The sequence below is a fragment of the Pleurodeles waltl genome, chromosome 7 (assembly GCF_031143425.1).
Source record: "Pleurodeles waltl isolate 20211129_DDA chromosome 7, aPleWal1.hap1.20221129, whole genome shotgun sequence".
NCBI classification, from domain to species: Eukaryota; Metazoa; Chordata; class Amphibia; order Caudata; family Salamandridae; genus Pleurodeles; species Pleurodeles waltl.
The window spans coordinates 1,370,148,480-1,370,167,359 of NC_090446.1; the positions used below are offsets into that span (position 1 = coordinate 1,370,148,480).

The 18,880-nt window shown below is 42.7% G+C and overlaps 1 protein-coding gene across 8 annotated transcripts in view; it reads left to right on the plus strand.

Annotated features, from left to right (window-relative positions):
• The window catches only part of FLT3LG (fms related receptor tyrosine kinase 3 ligand), an 823,185-nt gene that overhangs the window by 703,713 nt on the left and 100,592 nt on the right, over window positions 1-18,880 (plus strand). For 7 of the 8 annotated variants that reach the window (XM_069200831.1, XM_069200832.1, XM_069200825.1 and 4 more), the window contains one exon: window positions 7,222-7,430. In XM_069200831.1, coding sequence (XP_069056932.1) covers window positions 7,222-7,430 — 209 coding nt within the window. The remainder of the gene's footprint in view (window positions 1-7,221; window positions 7,431-18,880) is intronic. The other variant, XM_069200833.1, reaches the window with a different exon arrangement.

Consider the following 18,880-nt stretch of genomic DNA (forward strand, 5'->3'; position numbering starts at 1 on the left):
TATATGTTCTCTCTCTTCTCTGTTACGATTCTCTATCTTGACTTTGCAGCTCTTTTTTCACAATTTCTTTCCTCAGTCCCTTCCTTTTCACTCTCATCCTCCCTCCTACCTTTTCCTCCTTATTCCCTTACAGAGATAGGCTATGCCAGACACTAATGTATGAGTCAACACAACTCTTTGTGTGTAGCGCCTCAGCTCTATGTATACAGTGACTGTGCTCTGGTTCAGTGAAATAAATAAACTGTCTACAAAGAAACTCAATATTATTTCTGGAGGAGCTCAGCTCCATCCTTGCACAAACTCTGCTGTATCTGTGTAGGGGTTCTTCACTCTGCATGCAGAGACTCAGCTGTAGTGCTATGGCCAGAGCTGCCACCTTTGGAACTGAAAAACCAGGATCAAAACTCAGCACCAGCTCAACATCCCCGGATTCTGGGAAAGTCCCTTAATCTGCCAATGCTTATAAAATTAATGTGACCTTGTGTAATGTCTTTGGAGCTCTTGTAAAGCGACCCATTACCTTCCAGTTGAGTTTGTTATATGAAACTGTGGAAAATGGTCAACTCTTTCTGTGAATGTGTTCCACTCTTCAATAGGACAGGGTCTGATTATAACAGAGACCTACTCTCTCTGCCTGTGCAGGAACTAACTTTATTTGTGCAGTAACTCACCTATGTCTTCTAGGTATTCTGGCAAATCTCTAGAAGTGCAACCAACTTCAGTTTTGTATTCCTGGGAGCAGGAAAAAAAAGGAAGTGGTATATGGAGAGTGTGACTACAGGGACAGAGAGTAGTATGAAAGTATAAACAGTGCTGAAGCCCTTGTGACTGCCTATGGACGATGTGGTAAAAGTAAAAAAACACTTCAGCAAATTGGAAGGGAAAAGTGGACCTGGGCAGAAAATCAAAAGACGAAGAACCAATATGAACAAATGAGGTTCCATGTGCCACCGCATTTAGGCAAGGGTCAATAGCAGGGGGGAGGTGGTGGCCAATGGCAGTTCTTTGATCGTATGTAAAAATCCAAACTTTGAGCAGGAGCCAGAGATCAGGCAATGAAGCCTGTGAAAACAGGAGCCCTATAAGGTCAGTTAAATTCTGGACTTGGCTTCAATTATTACTCCATAGAGGAGTAGTGGGTCAGCGGTCTGCAGTCAGCTGCACTTTTGGCACTGTAGTAACTATGTTTTACCTGCCAATAGGTGCTTCTTTAACAATGCCTATGGTTGATTTAGGAGATGGTCAAGCACCAGGGGACCAAGATAGTGCCAGGTTACCCAGGTCCATCTTCCAATGGTGCCATGGGTATCCACTTTTGGGCTGCTCTGGAATGGTTTAGGGTCCAACCTACTGGTTGACCCAAGGGGGCTTCCCTAGTATTAGAAAGTAAACGAGTCACCTTGTTGAGTACTAAGTAGGGGTTATGGAGGAAATCTGGGGATACCAAATCACATTTTTATGAGATGGAGCTGGAAGTGCCAGCTCAATGGGTAGCCATGATTTTGAGACAGAAAATGTAATGTCTAGCCTTGTATTGAAATTGATGTTCAATATACATGACAGAAATATTTTGAAGTGTGTCAATATCAAGAAATTGTATTTATGTATCTTTACGGAAATAAATATAGCCAAAGAATGTTTCATTCTCAAAACCAAGTGTTGTGTCTTTGTGCTACTTCATTGGAGAACGTGGCTGGTTTTGTGTGTTCACCCAGATGTCATTCTCACTAAACCTTGGAGAGTCACTCACTTAAGCTAATGTGAACTGTTGTATCTGGAACCAATCTTGAGCTTTAAAAAACTCTCTTCAGGCAGATATTCAAACAATAGACGGTATCTGTACTGTGTCTCAGCAGAAGGTGCATTAACGGCCAGGACTAATTTGCCAGATTGAAGTTGGCATAGTATAGAAGAAGGTAGGGTGGCCACCAACTGCTGTGGCAGAAAGCTTTGGTCAGCACAGTGCCAGGTGCTGTCCATGCACAGATCCACTTGTCAGTCCATTACATATTCATCTAAGAAATACCCTGGGAAAGAGGCACAAATAGCATTCTTTGAGGTGGAGTGTGTGAGGTCAGCACCCAGCAGCCCTTGATAAGTCACAGTGGTCTATGGCAAGCCAAGTTTGTCCCTATTGTTGTGCACATGTCCCACCATACCCCAACTGAGCTAGACTGCAATCATGAGTTAGAGAAGGACCATGACGGGCTGCTCTCCTCTGCTGCCTTTGTATGGATTGTTAGAGTAATTGCATGACTGTTAAAGTAACTTTGTCACATGACGTCATTAGTATTATTATCAAACCATCACCCTGATGCCAATACTGCCTGACAGACTCACAGGCAACATCATCGCTTGTGCCATGGCTTCCCTTAATTCTTGGATAGAACAGGCAGCCAGGAGCATTTTGCCCAAAGACTGCCCTTAGGATCATCTTTTAGAAGTCTTTCAATCCACTAATAAGTGCTGGTGCCACCTACTATCAACCACTGAAATAAAGTAACTGTTGACCAGACCCATATATCCCAGTATCACTTTGCATGTCCTGACTTTTAACCAGTGCTTGGAATTTTCTGAAGCAAAAACACAAGTGCCTTAGAATGCAAGATGCAGTTGGTAAAAAATTATGGACTGCCTGAAGGACACTGAATTACTGCAATACCATTTAAATAAAAAAGAAAAGCTTGTTCTCCCCTTTTATGGCATGTATATAGCGCTTGCTCCCTCTTTTCAAGGGTTGTAAGCGCTACATAAATTCAGTTACATACAATTAGGGCTACTAATTTTATGCAACAGTGGAGGGCCAATTTATGTGGCAGGGTTGAGTAAATTATGCGGCAAGAAAAGGCAAATTATGTGGCGTAATGTGAAACTCTATTACTTCATTATTTTGTGATATTTACACTTCACACTGTCTGGGCGTTAGTTGCACCTCATTAGTACCAGTATAAAACCCAAATAAACAATAAACAACAGATAGGTGACCAGCCAAGGTTTTCAGAGGGTCTTCCACTGCCCAATAGCATGTGTTGCTGTGTAACGTTTGAACGATTAGAGCTAGAAACACATTTTATTCTTTTTAAAATCTACAAAATATGCAGCAGACGATATGTGGCCAATGCAGTAAATCTATGGATATGCAAAAAATGCTGCAGCCACCCAGTCGCATAATTCTAGTAGCCAGGCATGCAGTATCATTTGTACTTTCTTTGCCTTGAAGGACTCAGGTTAACAGTCAGGTTGGGATCAGGGTCAGGGCCAGACTGAAAACCCAAAGCAAACTTTGTCAGACTAGCCTTCACTGTGTACAATGGGGCTCATTTACAAGGCCCTTGCGCCCCCGGAGTGTCACTTTTTGCAGTGCTCTGGTGGCGTTGTGCCCTCCTTCATATATACAAGACTGCGTTAGGCCACTTTTCATGACTTAACGCGGTCTTGTATACATGGCCCACCCAACGCAGTTTTCTGCGGCAAAGGGAAGTGCAATGGGTGTTGCTCAGGGCGTACTCACACAACACCCATTGCTTTTTAACACTTACCCCAGATTTACAAGGAAACGTAAACCTGAGGCAGCACAAAACGCTAATGCCTCCCCGGGGTGGTGTTAGAGTGGTGCATCGAGGCGAAATACTTTTATTTCTCTTCGTTTTTTGCTCTTTCTAAATGTGCTGCATTTTGTAGCACACATATGGAAGGAGCAAATCGCAATTAATTATTGTTTTTGTGCAAGAAAGTGTCCCGCCCTGCTCATAAACAATCACCCCCATAACGCAGGCATCCTTGCACCATGGTGCAAGGGTGACTTTGTTGGCGCTAGGCAGCTTATTTAGCACCAGCGCAGGGGAAAACACAGGAATGCACTGTACTCTAGTAAATACAGCGCATCCCGGCATTTTGAAAATGACGCAGTTTGGCACAGCAAAATTACTTGCAGCACCATACTGTACCATTTCCTCATAAATGAGGCCCATATTGAGCAAGCCTCACTACTACAATGGGACTAGGGCCCTTCCTCCCCCCGAAAAAATTGGGGAAAAAATTGCAAAAATAGTGCATTCTACAACCCATTTGTCGTTCTAGATTCAATTGTCTTAGTGTTTAATGCATAGTAAATTGTGAGCTTACAGACCATCAGGATACAGCGATCTTTATTGGGGCACTTTAGTGATTCCCTCGCTAAGAGCACCTCTCATCTCTCCGTAGCCCCTCTCTCATTTGTATTTTATTTGTTTTATAGCGCCTCTCTTACCAGCGTAGGATACTGAAGCACTTTACATCACATTCACATACAAAGACAATCATACATGTGTAAATCAGTGTAGAGAAAATGTTATATTAGACAAAGGTGACTACAAGGTGTAGGATTTACATGTCATTAATACTGGTAGGCAATTATTAGGGGTGCTTGGTCTGGGGAAGAATCAACTCAGGATTCAGAATGTAACACAGTTGTTAGGATTGACTTTACTAATTTATTTCTACCTCAACAAACCCTTAATAGCAAAATTAAGATAATGAAACACTGGGGGGAAAAACATAACTTTCTAACTTGTAAAATGCAGTTTGCACACAGCTCTTTGATGGCAGCTCGCTGTGCTAGATTATGATTGTAAATTATAAACTGCATAGTAACAAAAGGATCTCTATGACAAAATCAGCATCCCATTAATTTATGCACATAAAATACTGTTCTGTAATCTGTGTAGTACACGTTTTTTGCAGCGGGCACGTTAACCCTCTGCGCTACTTTAAATGAGTCGAAACTGCCAGCAGACAAAACTCCGATCTCTGTCCAGCAAGTACATTACTCACCAGAATTATCTTGCCCCTTTTATTGTTGCCTGAAACTGTTGGACACACAAGCAGCTCTGCAGTGCTCTTAAAACTGCTGCATTGCTACAGAACCGCTCCCCCATCGCTCCCCCCGTGACAAAAGCGGCCCCACCATTCCAGCATCCTGGTGGCCCTATGTCTAGTACTGCCAGGTCCTGCGTTGGCAGGGATCGTTTTTCAAGTGCAAATACTGCCTCCCTCATCACAGTGATAATGACAAATCACTGTCTCAAACGAGGGATCCTAAAGCACCTGCCATTCACAGTGAAAGCCCCCACCATGGGGTCTGTGAACATTTTATTAATACTGGTGACCTCTACTCCTCGTTTGAATGGACTTTCCAGCAGCAGGAAATGCTAAACATGTCTCACCGGCTTCCCAGGCAGTGCCCTGTCAAGGCAGAGACGAGTACTGACGAAGCTGCATTCCGGGCTGTGACCACGACGGGGAGAGAGTAGGGGGGGTCTGAGGTCCCTTAGGCCCAATTGGCGTTGCGCGCCTTGTCTTGTCCATGTCAAAGTTAGAACTCCATCATCTTGCAGTGATCGGGGTGGATTGGTCATTCTATAGTAAATTAATAAACAGTCCTCCATCTTCTCAAGGGAAGTCATTGAAATAGAAACAAGATGTGAAAATCCAGGTTCTTAAGCAAAAATGACCCTTTCTAGAGGACTTGGGTCCTTGTCCTCTGGTCAAGTCCCCCATTTTCATGAACTTGGTATTTTTTACAGGAGACTAGTGACTTTGGACCCTCTCCAGTTTTGGAGTTTTGGTTTTTCATTTCTTAAGCAAAAATGAACTGAAGATTGTGGAGCATGTTGGAACTGAAGAAGTCTAAAGGCAGTCTTAAAACGACAGTACAGTTTTTCTCCTTATGATGTTGCATACCTTTCAGTCTAATGTGTTATCTGTTTAAAGGGAAAAGAATAAAGGTATTTTGAGTTGTATTTGTTCCCGTTTCTAAACATAGAATAAATTTAGGGATTTTTCTTCTTCAGATACATTTGACCAAATACACATATAAAGGTGATGTTTCCTCTGTTAAGGTATTGGATTTTACTTTATTTGGAGAAGACTTTCTCTCTGTTTTCAATGTGTTCTAGGATCCTGAATATGAACAGAACGACTCAGGGGGTCATTATGACCCTGTAGATGGCGGTAAAATGGAGAAAAGTACTGCCAACAGGCTTCCCCATCAAACCGCCAGTGTACCACACCGTCCGCCACGACGGTAACGACCGCCGGGCTGGAGACTTCACTCTGCAGCCCGGCGGCCATCATTTGCCTGCCTGCGGGATTATGACCCCGCCTACTGCCATGGATTTCGTGGCTCCCTTACTGCCACAAAAACCATGGCGGTAGGCACTACCAGTGACAGGGGATCCCTTCCCTTTCACTGATAGGGGTCTACCCCGCCCCCTCCCCAGATTCCCACCACCACCCAACACATACACGCACCTTCATGCACACACGAACACCCCATACACACACTCATAGCTAGTCGTCCTCGCATCCATACATCCATTCGCACACACATACACACACGCTGACATACATTCATACACACACGCATTCACACACCACATACATGCACTCACACATCCATACACATTCAACACGGATCACACACCCGCATACCCACACGCACAGACATACACATCCCCCCCCACAAACACACAACACCCCCCTCCCCTGTCAGAGCACCCGACTTACCTGATATCAGGGGGTCCTCCAGCAGGAGACAGGACGAGGCGCTGCTAGTAGCAGCGTCAGCCAGCAGAACATCGGCAGGCCGTATCATGGGTCATGATACGGTCTGCGGCGGTCTACTGGCGTGGCGCTGCTGGTGGCAGCAGCACCACCTTACCGCCATCTGCCTGCATGGCTGCAGCCAGATTTCCGCCATACTTCTGGCGGAAATCCGACTGTGGTCATAATACGGCTGACGGCTGGTAGCCGTGGCCGTCGCTGCGGCGGTAGGCGTTTTTTACTGTCAATGTCATAATGAGGGCCTCAGTGTTTAGTAACTGAATGAACATCCTTGATAGAAAAACATTGTTACAGGTAAGGTAGTTTTTATTTAAACTGAACGGTATGTTATAAAAAAGTGTCTTAAAGCCTTACTCTTAAGATTGTTTGTAAACTGAGAACATGACCACGTATCGTATGCTGATAACTTTTCTGTTGTGATTTATGTGGCGGCTTCATATTATAATTGCTTTAATTTTCTTTGAATGTAACCAAATGATTTACTTTCTTATGTGGAAATAAGTGTTTGACTACAGGTCGTACTCACTGCTTGCATAATACTCTATAAAATACAAATAGTTTTTTTGCCTTTCTAGTGACACAAGTATTAGAATGTTCCCTTTGTCTCCTTTCCCTCAGCTACAGTTATGGAACCATCTACAGTGCCTTATTCCAAGTATACAATCACCTCAGAGACGCACATTCCATTGCCTCAAGCGAAGTCAAATACTGATCCTAAAGAAAACAAGAGAGTACGTGTGTGGATACTTGCCCCTGTCTGCTGTACTGTGGTCCTCGCGCTTTTCATCGGCTGTAATGTGCTTCGATCATGGAATGAACAGGATTCAGTAAGATGAGAATCTACTCTCATATAATTTTTAGAAGACCACATGTGTGGGTGGGTGTTTCCTAAGAGCTTAGGTTCTAGGTCACTGCTTCTTTGACATTGTGGTAAGCAATAGTTTCTACTGGAATGGTGTTGGATCGTCTAAGCTACGTGTTAATCCCCTGGAATGGTAGAGGTACAGTAGAGTCAACATTAACCTTATAAGGTACAGGTTTGATCTAGAACTGGTGTTTATCTGCCACAATGGCAATAAATCATTTTAAGCACTACTCCTAAAACTTGTAGTGAAATATATGTACTAAAACATAGATAACAATATTTATTTCTTTGATGATGTCTGCATGGAATTTGAGGTGCATTTTGACATGATGCACCAAATGATTACTATAAAACACACTAAAAGCTGTATAACTTGGGTAAGAGGTTAATCTGTGGCTCTCTCTCACTGAGGAATTAGAATAAACCATCTTTTGGGAGGCTTGGCAGAGTTTGATAATCATTCTGGTTTACGGGTTCAGAGTTCATAAAGGCAGATGAGAGGAAGCTGTCAAATAGTTTTACAATGGCAGTTGAGACAGAGATCTGTTGAGAACTGACCCAAAGCTTTGGTTTTGTCAAAGACATTTATTTGATTCCAAGATCGCAAAAGAACTATCATAACCTACGAGTTACCAGGGAAGATTTACCCTTTAAAACATATCCGGAATTGAATTAGGCAGTGATCAATTCAAGTCATTGAGGAAACTGTGGTAACATTTACTAGCTAGGAGGTTGAAAATAACAGATCCGTGGTGTGACCTGCACTGTGGATGGCCACACCAACTCTTGAGAAAACACAATATAGTTAGAAACTTGAGCAATTAAGTGCCTGGACTGTAAGGTGGGGGTTGGTCAGATTTTGCTTATTGTTGCTTGCTTGTTCCTCCTGATGCACTACTCCTAGTATCATGAGCTTCAGAAGCAGTGGAGGATAGAAGGTTGCACATGGTCTGGGTGCTGCCTGGATAGGTGGCGTGATAACTGAGTGAACTCACTGTGTTTACGGATGTGGCTCCGGTTATGAAGCAGTTTAAAACTAAAAACTCAGCAAAGAACATTTGCATGTCCAGATGACTGAAGTTTTAAATGTTGATGACTGAATATTGGCTTCGACCCAAACAGAGAACTGAGTTTTTACATTGATTGCGCCAAGGACCACATTGTGGACGAGCAGCTCTCTGTAGGGTTCGTTGGAGCAAAGAAAGGCAAGGCGGTGCAGAAGCAGACCATATCATGATGGGTAGTCATCTTCAGTAAGATCTGCTAAGCAGCCTCCAGAAGTTCTGAGGCTCCATTCCTCCAGAGTCAAGTCTGCCATCTCTGGGTTGGTACATGGAGTGCCTATCATGGATATCTGTCAGGCTGCTAAGTAGCATCAGTGCACACGTTCGCATAGCACTATTGCTACAACTTTCAGGTCTGACAAGATGGGCATTTTGCCTGTTTAGTCCTGCAGTACATTTTGATCTGAGCCATTCCACAGCCCCACCACATTTCGAGGTACTGCTTTGGTATCTGCTCACAATTTGCAGTTAGGCGTATTCATCAGAAGGACAAGTTCCTTACCTTTGGTAACTCTCTTACTTGTGGATACTCTGTCATCTGCCTTCCCCATTCCTGTTCTGTGAAATGGTCTACTTTTCCACCCAGAAAGGTCCCAATTTAGGAATCAGTATAATGGTCCTTTCTGTTCGATGCTAGACTCCCCACCTGAGGACAAGACAGCGATAACTAACATCAGCGTACATGGTTGGCGCTTGTTTGCAGCTCCATTTGTTAATTTCTGGAGCGGAATGAGGATGCCACTTAGTCACACAACGCTACACAACTGCGCAGTGGAACACTGCTTTTTGAGTTTCTGGAGCTTGTGTTCTGTCTGGGGATATTTACAAAGAAAGGAATGTCTTTAGTATCCACCAGAAAGAGTGTTACTAGTTTTTCAAGTCAAAAAACATCCGTGTTCAAACTGTACTTGTAATATTAAGCCCCTATTTGCCTTTTTAGATATCAGCACTTCTGCCAAATAAACCCAGAAGTGGAACCAGGCATAACATGATATCTAGTGTCTCAGTTTCTCCCTCTTGTTCAATTCCCCTTTCACCAGGCCTACTGTGTTGGTATTGGAGCAGTCATGAAAGTCTCCTTTAATTCAAAGAACGCTCTCTCAAGTTCTGAACCCCTTGCAAAAGGAATTCCTTTCTCAGTTAGCTGTGCATATGGGAGGATTTTGGATGACTAATGTAGATTTTCCTAGTAAATTTAGTAAGGAAAAGACACAGAGGCAAGTATTATGCTTTCTCTTTTCTTTATTTTTAAACAGCAGCTGCAATCAAACTACAAGACCCATAAGGCAAACAACAGTAGCCAATGGGAAACGATTAGTAGTCCATGAAATACACCAATGACCATCGAGCTGACCCAATAATATGTATCTTGACTGAGAACAGCCCTCTTTTCTTGCTCGAGCTTAATAAGTAACGAATAAAGGAAAAATGGTACAACAAATACATATAGCCATTAGAACGGATAACATCTCCTGAAGAATCCCCAAGGGTCCAGCCACAGAGTCTGGAAGAGTCGTGGTTGTGAGAATTGAGAATTCCAGGAAGAAGGACAGGACGGAATCCCAGCCGGTGGAGAAAAGAAGCGATCCTTAGGCATAAGTCTGTTGAGTCGTTGAGGAAGCTGGAAGGGAGGGAATAAACAAAATCGTGAGAATTGTAGAGGTGGGATAATACTTGCCTATGTGTCTTGAATAAAATTAAGATTTTCCTTCATAAATTTACTAGGAAAATCTACATTTTATGACAAGACCGGAGGCTCCTATTATGCTGTTTTAAAGCGAATCAACAACATTTAATGAAGCATGGTGAATTGGTTTACAATAAAGCACTATAAAAACGTTGTCATTAGACCAGTCAGCCGATCTGAGAATGTCCTCAAGGAGAGAACCGGCACAAAAGGCTTTAGAAGCCTTAGCTCCTCTGGCTGAGTGGGCACCAAAAATGGAGGTATCAATACCAGCAAGGGATATAACCCAACGGACCCAACGGGCCAAAGTGGGAGAGGAAACAGGATTGAAAGGTTTTTCTAAAGGATATAAGGAGTTAGGAAGAAGAGAAATTCCTCAAATCGGCTGTCTGGTGTTCATAGGCTTTCAACACTGGCCCACGCATAACTTGGGGTGATCAGGGAAGAAAGGTTAAAAAACTGATGAAAGGTTAGTTTTGGTACGTCTATAAACATTAAAAAGAACACCTGTTGGAGTAAACTGACGAGCTGTAATATCTAGTGCTCTAACGTCGGATAAACGTTTAAAAGAAACGGGACATAGCAGCATGGTAAGTTTGGCGGACAATTGTTTTAATGAAAGCATTGAATTATCAGGCCAAGAAATTAAAAGATTTAATACAGTATTCACATCCCTTAAAGAACTGTATTCGGGTTTAGGAGGATTAGAGAACTTTACTCCCTTTAACAAAGGGCAGACCAATGGATGTTCTCCAACCGGTTTTACCCTTGATGAAAGAATGGTTAGATGAAATCGCTGATCTGTACAAATTTATAGTACGAAAGGACTTAACTTTGCTGGCTTCCGCCACCAAAAAATTAACAATTAAAATTACATCTGTTGTAAAGGGATCAACGTGTTTTCCCACACACCAGCTATGCCAGAACAACCAAGCTGATCTATATGCCTTTTTAGTTCCTGGAGCCCAGGCCAGATCGAGGAAGTTTGAAGCTTCTGACAAAATAGGAAGGAAAGATTGGTGTTCCGTGATATTTTCCAGGCCGAAAGAGAGAGTAGTTTCTGAAGTATTAGACTGTGGGGGAGGCCGAGGGGATTGGTCAAGAGATCTGGAAAGGAGGGAATTAAGAGAGGAGCATCTATTGAAAGTTCCAGGACGGTGGGAAACCATACCTGGGAATGCCAGAAAGGAGCTATGAGAACTAATGCTGCCTCTTGACGTCTGATTTGAGCCAGCAATATGGAGATCATGATGAACGGAGGGAAGGAATAGTTGAGGGAAGAAGACCAATCTTGAGAAAAAGCATCGAAGGCTAGCGCTAGAGGATCTGGGCGCCAGTTGAAGAATTGAGGGAGCTGTGTATTGAGACGAGATGCAAAAAGATCTATGTAAAAAGGACCCCCACTTGTGCTGTAGAGTTTTGAATACTTCGGGATGGAGCTTCCAATCGCTGGAGTCTCGGAAATTGCGAGAATGCCAATCTGCTACGGAATTGAGACTGTCCGGAAGGTATTCCGCTTGCACTGAGATCTTGTTCTGAAGACAAAACTCCCAAAACCCTTTCGCCAGTTCCGCTAAAGGCTTGGACTTTGTGCCTCCTAGGTGGTTGATGTAACAAATTGCTGAAATGTTGTCCATTCTGAGAAGAACCGAACAACAAACCCTGTCTCTTGACAGGCTTTTGATTGCAAAGGAGCCGGCAAGCATCTCTAAACAGTTGATGTGCAACCTTGACTCCTCTAAAGACCATGTGCCTCCAGCTGAGATTGGACCAGAACGGGCTCCCCAACCCAGCAGGCTTGCATCTGATTCTAACACAAGATCTGGGGCTGATGCGAAGATAGTCCTGCTGTTCCAGGCATCTAAATGGTCTATCGACCACTGGAGTTGGTCTAAAACGATGGTATCGGAATAGGCAAGACCTCTTTGGAGATGACGAATTGTTAATCTCTGAAGAGCCCAATAATGTAGTGGCCCTGGAAAGATGGCTTGAATTGATGATGAAAGGAGGCCTACAATCCTTGCCAGAGATCTGAGGGAAAGGAGAGAACTGCAAAGGATCAGAAGGATTTCTGATTTGATGGATTTTATTTTTGTTGACGGAAGAAGAAGGGTAGCAGAGACAGAATCTACTAAAAAACCTAGAAACTCAACTCTTTGTGCTTGGTCTAGAAAAGACTTCTCGTAATTGATAACGAAACCTAAATCTGAAAAAAGGGTGCAAGTGAGCTGAACATGAGATAGAAGAGCAATGCGGTTCTGGTTCATGATGAGAATGTTGTCCAAGTAAATAATCAACCTGATTCCTCTGGCTCTTAGAAAAGCCACCACTGGTTTCCTTAGCTTTGTAAAGCACCATGGGGCTGACGACAGACCGAAGGGTAGGGAAGTGAAGTGGAAAGTTTAGTGGAGCCATTGAAATTGAAGAAATTTCAGAGAATCTGGGTGCATGGGGACTGAGAGGTACTCATTCTGCAGATCGAGACGTACCATCCAGTTGCCCTGGAGCAAAGAATCTCTGAGATGGAGGATAGTTTCCATCCTGAAATGGCGATATACAACAAATTGATTGAACGGTTTTAAATTGATAACAGGACGCATCTTTTTTGGGGTTTTTTGGACCGGAAAGACTGAGCTGACGAAACCTGAGGGATCTAGGGAACAAGGGGCGATTGCTTGTTTGAGTAACAGCGATTGAATTTCCACGGAGATCAATTCCATCATTTGAGCGGAAAACTGACGAGGATGTGGGAATGATTCTTGAAACTGTTCTGAGTAGAGCTCGATCAGATAACCTTGAACGATATTTAACACCCAAGGATCTGCTGTTAGATCTCGACATTTTGAAAGGTACAGAGCAATACGGCCCCCCACAACAGGAGAAAAAGATATTTGACTTACCGGGTTGAGAAGAGAATCTGGTGTTGCGATTGCCTCTGTTTCTGAACCCCCTGTTTCTCTGGGGGTAAAATTGTGGCCTGTACTCCTGGTAACTGTTGTTGGTGTAGTATCCACGGGAACCTTGGTTGGAGTAGCCATGGCCGGCAAAGCGTTTCCTGCCTCTGCCGGCCCTGGATAAAACCAGAGATGAGAACATCTTCCTCAATGATTGCTGAGCTTTGACAAAGGATGTGAAAGTAGCAACGTATTTGCTCAGCTCTTTTATAAATGAGTCACCAAAAAGAAGACCTTCAGCTTTGGTGCCTGGATCTGAACCTGCAAGGTTGACTAACTTGGGGTCCAGTTTAAGCAGGAGACCTTTCCTTCGTTCATGAGTTATTGCCGCGTTGGTGTTACCGAGCAGACATAAAGCACGCGGAGCCCACATTGACAGTTCCATAGGATCAACTGTGGCGTGTTCCAAACGGGCAGATTCATCTATGTCGAATATACGGGTCAAGGGACCGACATCTTCCAAGGGTTCATCTTGGCAGTTAGACCAAGCTTTGTCCACACCCTTAAGAGGTTCTTTCCCAAATTTTGTAAAGAACGTAATTAAAGGAGAGTCAATAGTGGGAGTAATGGTAATTTTAGAGGGTAAAGCGGGACGTGGGCATTCAGACTTCAACCTTGCACGTACTTGCTTGTCTAAGGGGCTACATAACCTAGAGGTAACGTAATCCGCCACAGGATCAGCATGTAACCACGCAGTAGGGTGTGGGTGCTGAATATCGTTGGGGTCAAACATTGGGATCCCCTCCGCATCCATTATTTTGCATGATCCAAGGAGCTCTTGGCTCTCACGTTTAGATTTCTTAGGAGGAGGAGGGGAGAAAACATCTCCGTTGTCCTTATCGGAATTATCCGAATCCGACTGCCGATCATGCAAATCATCATCTGTGTCAAGAATTTTTGTAATAATAATCGGGGAGGAGACATGTTTAGATTTCTTAAGACATTTTTTAGAGGGTCTGGATAAATTTAATCTCTCCTTTGATGGAGGCCTTTGAGAAGCCACGTCCTCTGTCCTGTGTGAGGAAACCTCACTTTCCAATAGCGGTGTTTTTAAATCTTTTGAAGTACTAGGACGCTTTCTGCTATCCCCTGCAGATTGGGCATTCATGGTTTTTCAAACCAACTTGACTACAGAATTCTCTAAGTTTTTAGATAATTTGTCCCAAGAAGCTGAGACAGCTTGCTCAACTGAAAAATGAATAACATCCTTTAAATTGTCTTTAAGGACTTCTTCCTCCTCCTCCTGGACAAGCTGAGAAAAAGGGGAGCTGTCCATGGTAGAAAAAATGCAGTATTCAATAATAAAAAGCAAAAAACAGGAAGGAAGGGGTTACCTTCACAGATAAGATTAGGCCCCGCCTAGGGGCGTGTACTCACTGATGTGAGGAAAGCCGAGGCTCGTAAGTATGAAAGAGCACACTTGGCTGCCTGAGGGTAGAAGGATAGAAACGCTGAATGCCGGCCGAGCAGAAATAACAACACCAACAGCGGTAAGGCGGCCAGACGCTTAGACGTTTCCCCTCAACTGCAGGTGAAAAATGGCCACCGCGCGCTGAGGGGAAAATGTTGAAAACCAAAGAACGGGGAACACGTGACACGGGGCACGAGGTTATAAATGCGGATACAAGCCGGCTTCAAAGAAAATAAACGTGAGAGAGCAAAGCGCGTATTAGTAATGAAAATACATAATGCAGAGCACATACGTTAAGGAGCAGAAACAGATAATACTTATCTTGACTGCGATCAGCTAGAAAAGAGGGCTGTTCTCAGTCAAGATACACATTATTGGGTCAGCTCGATGGCCATTGGTGTGTTTCATGGACTGCTAATCGCTTCCCATTGGCTACTGTTGTTTGCCTTATGGGTTTTGTAGTTTGACTGCAGCTGCTGTTTGAAAATACAGAAAAGAGAAAGCATACTAGGAGCCTCTGGTCTTGTCATAAAATCTTGAGTAACTGTTGAACAACTACTCAAGATAAAACTTAGCAAAACGAACAAATCTCTATCTCCTTGATAGTTTGAGGAACAAGCATTCATGTACAACTTTAAGATTATCTGACACCAATTTCACTCTCTGATCAGTGAGATGGAAGCCAAAGATGTGTACTCAGCAACTTCGAATAAGCACTTCTCTGCTTTGCATACAGGGAATGATCTCTCAGTCTCTGCAAAACGTCTTTAACCCCTTTTACATGTTGTCACTGATGTTTTTTGGTTCTGGAGAAGATTGGAATATTATCTAAATACATTAAAATAAACGTTTAGCAGATCCTCAAAGATGTTAATAGAGTGCTAAAAAGCAGCAGAGGCATTTCAGATTCCGAATCGAATTGCTAAATAACCATTGTGGCCATAATGAGTGATGAAGGGTGTCTCTTTCAATCCTTATCTTCCTGGGGCTGCACTAGGCTATATTCATTCCTTCGATTGAACTTTGTATAGATTTTGAAGTAATGTAGTTGCTCTGAAAATACTAAAATGAAGGGTATTGGGTACAGCTTTCTGATTATAACTTGGTTCAATTCGCAGTGTCCTGTACATGATTGTAACTCCTTTCCTGGCTTTGGAATGAAGAAAATAGGCGCCCCTCATGGGGACGAGTAATGTCTGAAAACATGTTCTATAAATTGTTGTCTAGCTAGTCTTTAAGCACCTGATACTCTTTAGGACTTGGGTTATAAATTCTTTGATGTGGTGACTTGGAATCAGAGGCCATCGTAGGCCCGGTCGATGGTAAAATCACACAATCATAGTGTTGATAGAGGGGTAATGTATTACTTTTTTTTTTTGCTAACTACATCCAGATACTCCTGATAAGCAGCAGAAATCCTTTGAAGGTTGTGACATATGGAACATCAAGTTGTGTTGTATTGAAGATTAACATAGGGCAAGCATGTATGTATGCAATATTAATGTATAAATTGACGGATTCTTGCTGCGAATCACATTTGTGGATTGTTTGTAGAAAACCACACAACTGATAGTCCAGTATTGAGAGCAAGTGTGTAATATAGCCAAGATTACGTTTTTTCTGTTTCCTAAATCATGTTTAGAAGTCACTTCCATGCCATTTGTTGCCTCTGATTGGTTCCTTCTGTTCTTTTCTCTTCCTTGGTATCTGCACTCTTTCTTGAAAGCCTGGTCCATAAAACATCCTGAGGCTCCCAAGTTAATAAGAGCCAAAACCAGGAGTGGGCCTGAAGGAGTGAATAATTCGACTGCCCACTATTAATGTTCTTTACTACTGGCAAAGTATTGTATTGTATGTCTGCTTTATATGGGTGTGACCTTCAAGCCTGAGCAGCGACCAATTTAAAGCCCAGATGGAAAATAATCAATGGTTTCCAACTTGGTGTGTCTGTAGCCCAGTCTGCATGGATTTCTCGGATTCTTCTATGGACTTAGATTCTCCTTATCTTATCAGAATTATCCTGTGAGGCACTGCATTCCTGTCCCACCAACATCATTTCTGGGAGTCTATTTGTAGCAATACATCTAATTATTGAGTCAGTTTACTGATAGTAGGTTGGTGACTTTCATATCTTCAGCTGGAACTTAGTAGAAGGCGGCAGCTGCTGCTTTAGCAATCCATACTTCCTGAGAGGGTTGATTATAACTGCTAATCAGGTCTCTTTGTGTGTTTTTTTTTATAGCTCTATTAGTATCCATAGCCATTTGTGGCATATAGCTCATAATATAACATAAGGTTTTCCATCTTATTAAGCACCTTGCCTGAGAACTGTTTATCTTCTTAACAAATGTAAACTATAAACCATATTACCAGTAATAACGATTAGTCTGGTCATCAATTTTAACTTACATTAACTCTAAACTAGGGTTGCATGCGGAAAATATACAATATTAAGGATTAAGAGTAAATACGTTCCATACCATTACCATTTTTCACCTATGTAATTTGTGGCACTGGTATTTCATCTAATTTCAGGTGTATGTATACGTCCCACAAGAATATTTCGTTATCTGTGATGCTGTCCCAGAGTATGACTTGAAGCGTGCCTGCACTGTGTATAAGTCTATGTAATCACTCCTCCTTATTTGTGCATGACTTGGTGGACTTGGTAGTAGTGGACTTTCATCTAACTTAGTTTTCAACTGAAACAAATCTGGTCCCAAATAGTGTGTACTGTGCCTCTCTAAGGCAGTTTATGTATTTTGAGCAATGCTGCCCACATCTTAATACTTTTACATATATTTTTGTGGGCAGGGCCACCAAGGCTATACAAACTATAGCTACTCATCTCGTTGTGAGGATATGAGTTGTGTCAATGAATCGATTGGAATGTTTGGATTTCTATGCACTCAGGAATTGCCCTAACAGGCAAGTGGGTTCTGTTCTACTTTATTATCCGTGAGGTCCTGTATTTCCTTGAATTTTTCCCTATATACCATGAGCTCATGGGAAATTCCCACACCATCTGGTAGAACTTAGCCTGCGGTAGTTGACATCTGAGGCAATTACTTGATACTCCTTTGCATATTTTACCAAGGCATTTAGAGCATAGCTATGTTGTAAATCAATTATGCATTTACTTGAAGTGGGGTTCTAGACATAGTTTTAATGGATTCTATGTATCTTTCTCATCTGTTGTCTGGTTTTACCTACCCTGTTTTGGTTACCCATTTTGACTTAAATTCAGTACTAAGGCTTGAATATTGCAGCAGAACTGGGTTCTATAGAAATGTTATCACATGTATGCCCTACCTATGTGTAAGAAGAAGGTTTAATGCCTCTCATTTTGGGTGCTAAATCATGTCCAATCTCTTGTCAGTGATGCAGAGAATGCATTAAATGTTAGAAGTTGACCTCCCACTACCTAAAACACCTCCTACTTCATGTTGGTCCATGTCATGAAAGGCCTGCTTCTAACCAGGGTATTTTATTGTGGGTGCTTGCAAACGTCTCAAATTTGGGTAAACACCCCAATTGTATATTAGGGGAGGATACCTTGGCACCCTTCAGTTTCTGAGTGTACTGCTTCAAGAAGCCACTGCCACCAATAGCAGCGTTGGGAATGTGGGCAGCAGTTTATTAGAGGTTAGGCCCATCCTAAAGTCCCACCACTTGTCAATGCAACCTGCAATTTCATCCCTCTCAATCCCTTTTTATATCCATCCATGTTATCACCCCTTGCTGCTAGTATGCCTAATAACAGGCTTCGCAATGTCAGGCCCCTAGTCCTTCCTTATTTACAGGTGCTTTGTGGATGGCCATCCCTGGACGTATCTTTACTCACAGGTACCTAAAGGTTTCAAATTTACAAAACCGTTGGTTTAGAGTCAGTTAGCCATTCTTTGTCCTGCTTTGGCCAAAGCAGAAAAAAGGCATGATTTTGACCAGTTTATTTTTAACTGTGATCTGTCACTAAAATCATCTATCAAATCCATTTGAGCATCTACTCTGTGACTTCTATCTCAGAAGTACAAAAGGATGTCATCCGTGTATGAAGATACAATGTACAATTTATTGTTTACCTGTATTCCCCAAACTGGGCCTTTATCCCACAACATGGAGGGGGTCTATAGCCCTGGTAAATACTATGGGCAGTAAAGGCCACCCCTATCTGGTACCCATTGCTCCAAGAACATGTGAGTACTCTGGCTAGTAGTTCTAGATACAGAAGCATTATCCACCCTCCGGCCTTGTGTCTGTTTCCTCATGTACTGCCAGTTGATAAGGCCAACTGAG